Source organism: Podarcis melisellensis (genome assembly GCF_964234715.1).
Source record: "Podarcis melisellensis genome assembly, chromosome: 5".
Classification (NCBI taxonomy): Eukaryota; Metazoa; Chordata; class Lepidosauria; order Squamata; family Lacertidae; genus Podarcis; species Podarcis melisellensis.
Window position 1 is genome coordinate 43,946,230 of NC_138537.1, and position 12,602 is coordinate 43,958,831.

A 12,602-nucleotide genomic window follows, 5' to 3' on the forward strand; every position below is an offset into this window, starting at 1 on the left:
ACCACAATGGGGATGACTGGTTTAGGTCAAACTTTTAAAAATAAAACTCAAGTTTCCAACCATTAAAAACAAATTGTTAAATAAACATTAATAAATAGCAATCAAGATTGGTAACTCCATAATCATCCAAATACTGCAGTGGCTCTCATAGTAATCTTGACCTAAACAATCAAATCACTCCAAAAATCTGTTGGATTTTTGAAAAGTAAAGACACTTTAAATGCAATTCAAATGTCTGGTAGTTCATTTTCATGTTTAGTAAGCTTCACATTGGTTACACTTCCTGATGTGAACAAGATTATAGACATGCCCAGTGCTTAGAAGCCTGCTGCCCTTCAACACAAGGCTGTGAAACTACTGCCAGGGATTAACCAAGGTATCCAAATCAAGAGAATGCATGGCATGATCTCATTCCCAGTACTGTGGGAGACTTGTCGCCAGCTATGAAATTTGTCCCTTCCTCTGCCTGGTAAAAAGGGAGCCTGGAAGAATGTGATGCATGAGTAGTTGCTTCCAGACATGCAATAAATCAGAACTGTGCAATTTTCACCTATACAGGAATTCATGCTTTTCACAGTAAAGAGTAATGTGTGATGAGCTCCACAGCTCAATACTGTACTAGACATTTTATAAACAGAAAGATTTGCTTACCTTGATTTAGAGATGGTTTGAAGTAGTCAAGAATAGAGCAGTTCCTATAAGAGAAAAAACAAGTTCATGAAAATACTACTTATACAAACATACTGCTTAACTTGTATATCAAATGAGAGGTCAAGTCAAAAGGATAGATTCTAAATATGTTTGGGCAGATAGCATTTTGTATTGACAATCTGGTGTCATGCAGTGGCAAGCCTTTTTGGCAAATGTGTCATAACTTGTGGAATATATGAGATAGTGGAACCACAATAAGACTATTGAAACCACAGCTTCTGTTCACATTCATAGAACCACTCCTACTCATGTCACAAACTGAACATCCACAATGGGATCAGATACCCCCCCCCCCACAAAAAGTTCATTGCATCCCACCTTCAATGCATAGTGATGTGGATACAGAACAGGGCCTCTGCATCCACACCTGCAGAGTCTAGCCTAGTATTTTTCAGACTTCCAGTAATGGAGGTACACTTTCCTATTACACCTGAAAAACAATGCACAAGTAATAACTTGTAAGAGGTTTGTAAGAGTAAGAAAAGTACATTGCATGCTCTCTCTCTCTGTGTGTGTGTGTGTGTAGGAGGCAAGCCTAGAGTGTGCATCAAAGCAGAATTAGCTTACATTTATAGAAGGCTGCTCTGTGTTTTTGCATAGTACACTCTCCTGGCCTTGGTTCCTTCCTGTCAGCCTCCTCCATGCTCTGACCTTGCTTACTTTCTAGCAGCCTCATTCCAGAGCCATGTAATCTGTAGTTTGTCTTAATGTCAGGAATTGACTGATTGAGCCAAACACACACAATACAGAGATGTGGCATAATTACCCAGCCCGGCAAGAAGGCCTGAACAGTGAATCAGGCAAATGGAAGCCTCATCCATAGGCAGCTACTTTGAGCCCAAAGTCCGATTAATTGTCTTTACTTTTTCTTGTGGTACAGTTGCAATTCTGTTTGGCATACTCTTTGGCAATTGTCTCAACGCTTTCAAGATAAAGTCAAATCAGTTATTGCACACACTGTACTTTTACTAAGCTCCAGAAGTTACATTTGTTTTCTAACACCACATCTTCACTTAAGACCCACAGATTGTCATTACAGCTAAGAACCCAAGCTCCTTTTTTCTTTCCAGTGCCCTAAGCATTCAGAACTAAGCATGACTTGCTAGTAATTATTAGAATTTTGAATCTGAGCACTTTTTTGGGGCTCAGCACTCAGATTAAAGCAAGTTATGTGGGTTGAATCCTAGCAAAATTAGTGATTTTTAAGTTTGCACTAGAAAATTTTCTGATGTCTGGGAGAGTAATCTAATTTAGCATATATTTAGTGCAAACAGTGAAAACTATGAACTAAATCTGTATTTGCTTCCATATCCTGCAAGTGTATAAAGTGGTATTGATTGACTGTTAAATTTATATACCGCCCTTTATCAAAAGATCCCAGGGCAGTGTACAGCATTACAAACACATTTTACAGAGCATTAAAAATAGAAAAATAAAAAGCATAATAGGCAGCATAATAATAATAATATTGCTAATTTAATCTAGCTTTATCAATAGTAAGAATGGTACCTTTAAATCATACTTCTCAAAAAAAAATTCTAACCAACATTAATTCTGGCAGAATTCCCATGTCTTATGAGTGTCAAGAAACTCAAAAGAAACTCACCAACTTCATTCTGACTGCCTTTGATAATCTGATAGTTTAGAATTCTTAGTTTTAGATTCAGCTTTCTTTGAGACTCTTTGCAGCAGTCAACCTCTATGTTCAAGATTAGTTTCACTTTCCTGGAAGGGAGTGTTATGCCTATGTAAAAAAGATCACTCCTCCTCAATAGCCTTTACCTCATTTGATAAGGACCTCCCTCCTTCCTGATGCAGCCAGCCAGCTGCTCTGGGAAACTCAAAATCTACACTCTTAACTAGAGTTTCCCAGTAATAAAAATCACATTGTCTACATTGTTTTTCCTCTTTCAAGCAGCGTTCAAAATTAGTCAGGTACCAGTCACATTTCACAACAGGCAACGGCTGTTTGTGAGGTAGTAGAGATGTCTAGAAACCAGGTTTGACACCTAACATCTCCATCTGTCTGCCTGGCGTGGCTGCAATGCGGGGCAGCACAGCACCAAGAGACAAACATCTGCCTGTCACACAGCTGGAAAGGCACATAAGGTATGAATTATTTATGTCATTGTTAATTAATCTTAGGCTAGCAATGCTACAGTACATTCAGTACAAAACCAGGTATGGTATTTCAGATGGAAGAGGGGAGGTCAAAACCGATTTTAGATTTATAGTGGTACCTCAGGTTAAGAGCTTAATCCGTTCCGGAGGTCCGTTCTTAACCTGAAACTGTTCTTAACCTGAGGTACCACTTTAGCTAATGGGGCCTCCCGCTATCACTGTGCAATTTCTGTTCTCATCCTGAAGTAAAGTTCTTAACCCAAGGTACTATTTCTGTGTTAGTAGAGTCTGTAACCTGAAGCGTCTGTAACCCGAGGTACCACTGTATAGCAAACAAAGTTCAGATGTCCATGCTTGAATAAATTCAATATTAAAAACTGTTAAAAAGGGGGGTGGGCGGCAAGCAGTGTATTCCAAGAATATTTGTTGTGGTTCTCTCATAATAACCACAGCAACGTTTGCAGCTCAGGTTAAAACATCTGGGCCCTCAGAAGTCCTCCTCATATACCAGTAACCTCTTCTCAGCCGGCCTGTACTATATGAAAAGTACTTTCTTTTGTCTTCCAACATTCAGCTGCATTGGTCTTATGTGAGACTCTAGTATTATGTGAGAGAAACTTCCCTCTATCCCTCTTTCTTCACACCATACTTAATTCTATAAACATTCTTCAGCTTTTTGAAAAAAGCCCATGCAAATTAATGTGCTTGATTTCCATAATTATCAAACAATTTCATAGGTTTTGAAGAGAAGTTATCTTGTGGCCTGTTAAAAGATTAATTGTTTGTGTACTCTCTCTCTCATATAACAGAGCTCAGGATCACACAGTGAAAGTGCACAAACCGTAGCTGGGCAAGACATAACAAAAAATCCAAAATCCACATTAGGACAGTACTGAATCAGTGAAGGTGATTTGTCCATCTTAAAACAGATCAGGAAAGAGTGTACTTTACACAATGCATAATTATGGAATCTTTTTCTCTAAGAACTGCCTATCTTGGATGGCTTTCTAAAAGATGCATGGAATTCTATTAGGTATTGCAGTCAACAGCTACTAAGCAACAAAAGTTAGTAACACACTTCTAATAAAGAATATACTGTAAGGGCTTATGAACACACAGTAAAGCAGTCAGTAAAGCAAGTGCACAAAAATATCTGGCTGGCCCCTTGTTAACATACAATTTGCCTTAGAATATTTCACTAAGTTCCACCTGGTTTGTTTCTATCTGTCACTATACTCATCCTAAAAATGCTGTTACTTGAGTGACAGGAGCTGTAGAACTTAAGAATGACTCTGATCCCAAAGGACAGTTGTGGATCTGTGTGCACATTCAGTATGAGCTGGGAAGAGGGATCCTGAGGCGGTAGATGAGTTGCGCCTCTTCAGATTACAGGTAGGAAATGCTGTTTTTAATGCTTTCCCACAGGGAGTGGGGTAGTACTGTACAGCAGATGCCATCTTGGGATGGTCTATCAGTGCCATTCTCCAATCAGCTACCAGAAAGAAAGGTCCCCTGGAGCTTTGCCTGTGGTGACAGCAGCACCTGCTCCTCCTCCCCAGCTCAGGTAAACAAACAGCAGTTCAAAAGAGCAGCTCCCTCCATTCCTTAGTCTGCCCTCTCCCTCTGGGCAGAGAGGGGTGGGAATCAGACCCAGAACTACTACCTAGAGTGAGTAGGCAGCAAAGCAGAGGTGGCTGCCCCCACCCCAAAAATCATGTGGCTAATTGACAATGGCAAGGGCTTGCCTACCTGCCTTCTCTCTTTTGGCAACCTAGCAATGAGAAACAGTGTCCAAAATTAGCCAGGCACGTTTTATGACTGGCGCAGGTCCAACTGCAACCCTGTGGAGATCTCTGGATTGCCAGCTTGGTGACTGACATCTCCATCTGTCTGGCCTCTCAAGCTTTCTTAAGCAGGTAAGCAGGCGACCTTATTTACTGCATTTATAACCCACGTTTTTCTCCAAGGAGTATATGGTTCACCTCCCCATCTCAGTCAATTCCTACAACAACCGTGTGAGGTAGGTTAAGAGGTTGTGACTGGCCCAAGATCATCCAGTGAGCTTCATGAATGAGTGGGGATTTGAACCCTGATCTCCCAGGTCCTGGTCTGACACCACTACAGTACACTGACTTCCTAGAGTACTTCTACTATGGGGCAGCTATATAAATTAAGTAGGTAAATAATTCTGGGGAAAGCAAAATGTCACTTAGAGAGGGATCTGAAATGTTTTCTTTGAAGCTTAAATTTGTTTTATTCTGGGTTGTTTCAACTGATGTTTTAATGTGTTGTAAACCACTTTGATGTTTCTCTTTAATATATCAAGTGGTATAGAAATGAAATGAAAAAGAATGAAAAAATAAGGCCATAGCTGTCAATGTTTCCCTTTTTTTAAGGGAAATTCCCTTATTCCAAATAGGATTCCTCGCAAGAAAAGGGAAAAGTTGACAGCTATGAATAAGGCTCATTGTTTAAAAAAGATTGGCACCTAGACATTCTGTTGTGGCAGTCATAACCTAGGTTTAAGGTGCCATTTGGCGATTAGCTTATATATCTGAGTTTATGACACCAAGAGGAATCTTAATCACTCTATTGCTCACACAGAATAAGCAGACTGTGGCTGGACTATGATGCTTTCTGGTCCTGGCACCTGAGGAGGTGACTGCAAAGAGCAGCCTCAACTCACTTTCTTGCCCCTCCCAAAGCAGAATGGTGGGGGAGTGATAGGGAGGATTAATTAATCAAGTTACGGCAGCTCCCCTCAGCAAGAACCCAAGCAAGTAGGAGACGACACAAAACAATTGGGAATCCTCACTGTCGCTTCCCCAAGAGGAGGAGGGCAAGTGAGGTGCTCTAGCAAGCCGCTGTCCTGCTTCTGTTCTCTACGAACCAGGAAAGTGCAACAACCCACCACCACCACCGAAATGACATACTGTGAAGGGCCCCCTCGCCAAAATAACATGGCTCCACCCTGCTGCCCTTCAAAAAGAAAAGTCCTTGCAAGTAAAAATCTAGCGCCTCAGGGTGTGAAGGTTCTAGCCCAGCCAGTCTTCCACTTAATGGCAATTTATATTTGCTGGCTATTTTCTTTACAAAGAGCAGAGTTCGCAAGCGAGAGACCCCCCCCCCCCACGTACCCCCGCCGGGGAGCTTTGAAGCCCCTTTTCCCGCCTCATAACTACCCACCCCCAACCCACGTCGGGCACATGCGTGGGACAGGCCGCTGCGCGGCACCCAGGGAGCTTCGCCCGCGCGTCCGACACGCTGCCTGGTGGGAGTTGTTGTTGTGACCGCCGTCGTCGCCCTGCCGTACCTGCCACCCCCGGCGCCGTCTCCCCGGCCCGCCGCTTTACTGTGGCTCTTGGGGGTGCCCGCGGGGGAGCCGCTACTGAGGTTCTGGGTCATGTCCCCGCCGGGCGCCGCAGCCCGCCTCGATTTGTGGGTTCTGTCAGGCACCGACGTTGCTCTCCGAGCGCTCCGTACTCCATAGCACGGCACTACCGGTCAGGAGGCAAGGCCGAGCGGGGAATTCTCGAGGCGGCGCTGGGATTGGCGGAGCTCAGGGAAGGGCCCTCCTCTCCATAGGCTGCCAAGCTGCCGTGGCAGAACTGGGCGGGATGGAAAGCCAGGAGCTACCTCGGGTTGGCTGCCGGGACGGACGGCGTTCAAAAACGAGCCACTGGTTTCCCCATCCCATTATGCAATTTGCTTCTGGCTGCTTCCCACGGGACTGAGCGCGGGGGGGGGGGGGAGCGTTGCTGTTGGCGCCTCCGGCGCGCGGCGCCTGTGATAGGCCAGCGGGAAGGCGCGCGCGCGCGTACCACTTGTTCTCGCGTTCCGACGGCATGAACCCCGAAGCTCAGTTCAGGAGAGGATGCTGTTGCGCGCGGGTGGAAGCGACGCACGCGGGGCGGGCAGCCGGTTTCTGGTGTAATAAGACTAAGACGAGTAAAACGATACGGTCTGAACGCCGGGCTCTGCGCTTGTGTAGTCCATCAACTCAAATCAGACACGCAGGATTGCCATGTTTTCTTTTGTGTGGAGTTCTGGCCAGGTTCCGCTCCATGCTCAACTGCCCAAGAGCCGTGAGGCGACAGTGAACGGGGAAAGTGGAAATAAAGAACAGCAGCTGCTGCCCCCTCACTCTGAGCCCAATCCTCTTAGCTGTTTCTCTCAAGAAGAGCAAATGAATCTCCGTCCTTCACTTGCCCAAGCAGGCAGGCAGCTGACTGACCTAAGGAAGGAGCTGCAGGAGTAGGTCACACAGCACCCATCTCACCTCACTCTCACTTTCTGCTTAAAGTAATTACTTAAAATGAATGTCAATTCAGATTCAGAGGTTTTTATACCTTTGCCACTCTGTGCTCTTTTGAAAGGAAGGGTGGGATATAAGCTGAATAAATATTACTACTAAAGTGGTGCATAACAATTCAATATAATAAAAGCTACTTAAGATATAAACATACCAAATCAGCTGATGAGCAGGATTCATTACAAACCTGCTCCTTATCAGGAAGGGGGTTGCATTGAAACCCCTGCTCAGTCTTTTTCTGTCCATTTTAACAGTACTGTACCCTGCTGCCTGTGAGGTGCTTTGAAGTCCCAACTAGACTACCAAATCACCTGGCATCTTTGTCATGTCAGTCAACTGAAACTGGCCAACCCAGATGAGGATCTGGCCTGTGCAGCCAAAAAAGTAAACATGTTACGCCAGTTCCAAAGGCGTTGCACTGACTGTCAACATGCTATGATGCCAAATTCAGGGTGCTTATGTTAACACATAAAACCTTACACCAGTGCTGTTGAACAGGTTCTGGCCTGTGGGCTGAATCCTTCTCTTCCCCATCCCCTGAAGGCCAAGTTTGACAGGCAGACAAGGCTACCCATGTGCAAATCATCTGATGTCAGTGCAATGTTAGAAACATATGAAAGTTAGGAGCTAAATGGCACCTTAAACCTGGGTTATGGGCACAACAACGGAATGTCCAGGAACACTTTTTATAACAAGAATACAAAGCTGAATATGAACTGTTCATTTTTCACATGGTCTAGCCCTTCCCCTGCCCACCCCCTAATATTCTTAAGAGGGTCTCTTCTCCAGTCTTTAGAAAATAGCTGGAAGTGGGGAGGCAGAAAAAGGTCCTCCTTTCCTTCCATTCTGCAGTTTTAATCTGAAATATTAGGTGCAATACTGCGCTGAGCTCAAAAACAGCTCATGCTAATGAAATTCCTTGTCACAAAATGCACCTAGAACAATGGGAGTTTTGAACACTGTGTCAGTGTGGTGTGGGGTAATCTGTTTTCGCCTGCACAGTGAAATTAACTCATTTGGGCACAAGCACACTGCATGGCATTTTGAAGCCCCACTTCAAAGTGCCACAAGGGCTCTGTGCAAGCACCAGCAATTGCTGTTGGCATCAGTGTCTTGGGAGAAAATGGAAGTGTGCCCCTTCGGAGAGTTACAGCACCTGCTGTAACTATTGAGACCAATACAGAAGAGAAATGTTTTATTGCAGGCAGGGCAGATGAAGGCATCCAGTGCTACAGGTGCACCATGGTATATCCTCTCTCTGCGTTTCTCCCAGCAGTCATTCCCACTCTTGTAACTGCTGTGGCTACACCACCTGACTGTCTGACGTAAATTCAGAACAGCTGCTCACATTATAAAACATCAACATAAAATAAAATTGCATTCAATATAAAAATTTAAACCAAATATTACCAACCAAACAACATATACGGACTACTTGGACTACTGTAATGCACTCTACATGGGACTACCTTTAAGGTAATCCAGAAACTACAACTAATCCAGAATGCAGCAGCTAGACTGGTGACTGGGGGTGGCCCCCAAGACCATATAACACCAGTCCTGAAAGCCTATATTGGCTCCCAGTACATTTCCAAGCACAATTCAAAGTGTTGGTGCTGACCTTTAAAGCCCTAAAAAGCCTCGGCCCATTATACCTGAAGGAGCATCTCCACCCCATTGTTCAGCCCAGACACTGAGGTCCAGCTCTGAGAGCCCTCTGGCAGTTCCCTCACTGTAAGATGTGAGGTTACAGGGAACCAGGCAGAGGGCCTTCTCAGTGGTGGCACCCACCCTGCAGAATGCCCTCCCTTCAGATGTCAAGGAAATAAACAACTATCTGACTTTTAGAAGACATCTGAAGGCAGCCCTGTTTAAGGATGTTTTTAATGTTTGATGTTTTATTCTGTTTTTAATCTGTTGGGAGCTGCCCAGAGTGGCTAGGGAAACCCAGCCAGATGGATTGGGTATAAAAAATTGATAATAAATAATAACAATAATAATAAATCACAGAGATAACAGCATAGAAATAATGAAGCCAAAAGTAACAATAAAAATAGTGGTGTTTTAGCCAAAATGACTAAAAGAATTGTGCCAGAAATTTAAAGTTAATGGAACTTTGTAGTTGAGAGGTTTTTATGGGTCAACATGTTTTGGAAGCAGTCACATGAGGGTAGTGAGCCTTGAGAGGCTGGTAAATACTGTACATACTCTTCATAAGGTTGCTCTTTGCTTACACCTCTGTAACCTCCTAGTTAGGCCACTAGAGAGTAGTATAAGGCTACTTAGCAACCGCATTCTGTAATTATACTCTCCCTTAAAGAAGAGCACTGAGTGGCAACAGTTCTTGATAACTGTACAAACTTTACTTCATTTTATTTATAAATAATATTAGTTGTTTCTTTATAAAATGCCCAAAAAGCAACATATAAGGTGATTTATCTATTTAAATAAAGCTTATAAATAAGAATCAGTATTAAAAGGCACATTTAAAAATAAGGCTGAATTTGGGCCTCCTAGAAGCACTTTCTAAGCAAAAAGTATTTAGCTGGTTGTTAAAGAGTAAATTAATGGAGCCTGGCAAAACACTTTGAGACATAGGAAAGTGCCTGCACCCAACTTTGAATTCCCCATTGAGCTCTTTTATGCTTTTCTATCACAATATTCTCAAAGCTACAAACATGAGTCTGACCAAACTGCGGGAGGCAGTGGAAGACAGGAGTGCTGGGTGTGCTCTGGTCCATGGGGTCACGAAGAGTCGGACACGACTAAACGACTAAACAACAACAATCACAATATTACTGTATACGATAAATTAAAATATAATTAAAACACACACCATACCCCCCCAAAAAACAGGGACTAACATAAAGGGGCAACTAAGAAGAACTACGACTCACCAATGCTGCTACTCTACTCAACAGGAAACCGTTAGTAGCAGAAGAGACACAGAAGGCTTCTATTTAAAGGCACAGAAGCCATGAGAACCTTTATACTGATTTGCCTATCCACACTTGACAATCTGACACTACGAATATGTTAGAAATTTAAAGAAAAATCACCACAACTATAAGAGGGTGGGAAACAAGATAGAACTTCTCCCTTATTGGAACTTTTAAACAAAGGTGCTGAAAGTTTGAAATTCCCAGAGCAGTAGCAAAAGGCAGCTGTCCATTGCACAGCAGCTAAATGGTGCTTAATTGCTGGAACTGAATAGAGTTGGTGCTAGTATAGCCTTAGTAGGGGGAAAAATCACTTATTTGTTGACTGGAAGTATCCAAACTGGTAAGATAAAGAGGAATAATAATTTATGTTTATTTAATAAGTTATATCCTGCTTTTTCATTATGTGAATTCAGGGCAGCTCACATAATAAAACATCATACGTTCAATATGTAAAATGGCAACACAATTAAAAACCAGCAAAGCAACATATATCATAGAAATAATAGCACTAAAAGATCAAAGTCAAAGAACAATAACTCAATATTTTTTAAAAAAACCTCTGGACCAACCAGGTTTTGATCCAAATACCTAAGAGAATAGTGTCAGGGCCTGACAAACCTCTCTTGGGTGCTGCAGGTGAAAAGGCCTTGTTTCTCCTGGCTGCCTCCCATTTCATTTAAGAGTAGTACCAGGAGCAAGCCCTCAAGATGTTAAATGAAGCATACAGAAAGGTACATATGGAAAACAGCAGACCCTAAGGTAACCAGTTACCACTGTTTACATCCTTAAAGGTTTGACTTAGTGCCTTATCTTGAGCCTAGAAACTAACAGGTAACCAATGCAAGTTGGATGTATTATGTCCTAAACAACTGACCTCAGCCAGCAATTTGGCAGCAGCATCTTTGCACCATTTGTATTAAGTAGTGGGTGGACATAGCAGACGACACAGAGATTTCTCCAAGTACAGTGGTACTTCTGATTACATACTTAATTCGCTCCGGAGGTCCATTCTTAACCTGAACCTGTTCTTAACCTGAAGCACCACTTTAGCTAATGGAGCCTCCTGCCTGCTGCTGTGCCGCCGCCGTGCGATTTCTGTTCTCATCCTGAAGCAAAGTCCTTATCCCAAGGTAATATTTCTGGGTTAGCGGAGTATGTAACCTGAAGCGTTTGTAACCTGAGGTACCACTGTAGTTCTTTATAAGTAAGCTGGAACTGAACTGAACAGCAAACAGCTCAGCTGTCCTGCTTTTATAGGCAGCCGGCTGGCAACATTGTAACAACAACAGCCCAGGGTTTCCCGCCTAAATTAACTTACTGGACCTGTGTGAAAACTATATAAACAATTCCCCCCTGGTGGCCAGGGTGTACATAACAATTTGAATTGTTCAGATGCTTTTCAAGGGCTGTAAGCCTCCATAGAGAGCACACTGCAGTAGTCTAACCTGTAGGTAACTATGGTGACAAGGTCCTACTTTGTCAGGAAGGGGAATAGCACTAGCTGAGGTAGCAGCTGAAGATGATATCTGCCCTTTCCTGCCTTTGTCCAGTCACCATGGGGTGGGTTGCAGAACCAGTAAATAGGGATCCAGGACCTTGTCACAGAGATGCAACCGTTCAGGGATTAGGCGATCCATCCAAATTCCAAAATACATTTTAGGGCAACACCTTGATTAGGCCAACTAAAATGTCACAAAATAATGTGCAAAGCTTTTGTGTTCTGAATTCTTTACCAAGCTGGATGCTTTAAAAAATGAAGTGGGGGGAGGGAGGAGAGAAAGGAAGGCTGCTGTTAAAACCATCTGAATCTTAGCGTAGACTGTGGAAGGAGGTAGAAATCCATAATGTGGAATTTAATATGCTATGTTAATTCCACGGTTGGGAAAATGTGCCTTGATGTGTAACTGTCAGAGCAAAAGTGTATTTCTTTCTGTGATCTGCAATATAATAGTTCAAGTAATAATGGAGGTTTTTGTGTGGGAGTGCTACAGAAAAGCAAACATAGCAAATGCTGCATTCACGTGTTGAAACTTTGGCTGCAATTCTAACCATGTCTACTCAGAATTCACAGGTGCTTACTTCCAGGTAAATAGAGCTAAGGTTACAGTCTTTGCCATTAGCTCAAGCAAGTTCTATTCAGAAAACCAGCAAAAAAAGTACATAGTATGATGTAAAAATGAAATGCTGGATGATTTTTGACAAAGGGCATTGACACTGCTGCCAACTCTCATGTCGCATCTTGCTCTACTTGTAAATATTCCAGCTTCCTAATGCCGCTGGTAAAGGGGATCAATCGCTGCCCACTTCCTCTATTGTCAAGGCCCTTTCATGTTGCAATAATCCCTGTTTCGCTTCTGCTGCAAAGATGGCTTGCATTTGAAAAGAATGTGCCTTAAAAAAAATAATCCACAAGGCTTTTATAAATTGCTGTGCCTCTAGTGACAAACTGAGTTAGTTTTTAATGAAAAGCAGCTGCTGGTGCTTGCAATCTGGACAGGAAGAAGAGGGTATTTAAC

At 43.0% G+C, this 12,602-nt stretch overlaps 1 protein-coding gene across 3 annotated transcripts in view; it reads right to left on the bottom strand.

Moving 5' to 3' along the window:
• SLF2 (SMC5-SMC6 complex localization factor 2) overlaps positions 1-10,078 on the bottom strand; it is a 36,429-nt gene extending 26,351 nt beyond the window's left edge. The window contains exons 1-2 of one of the 3 annotated variants that reach the window (XM_081912268.1): positions 10,042-10,078; positions 652-695 (exon numbers count right to left, since the gene is read on the bottom strand). Coding sequence is in view for 1 of the 3 variants with exons in the window: in XM_081912266.1 (XP_081768392.1) it covers positions 652-695; positions 6,146-6,237 (136 nt within the window). In the remaining 2 variants the exon portion in view is untranslated. Of the gene's footprint in view, positions 1-651; positions 696-6,145; positions 6,364-6,468; positions 6,572-10,041 lie in introns of those variants that run through there. The other 2 variants (XM_081912267.1, XM_081912266.1) reach the window with 2 other exon arrangements.
• Between the last annotated feature and the right edge of the window lie 2,524 nt (positions 10,079-12,602).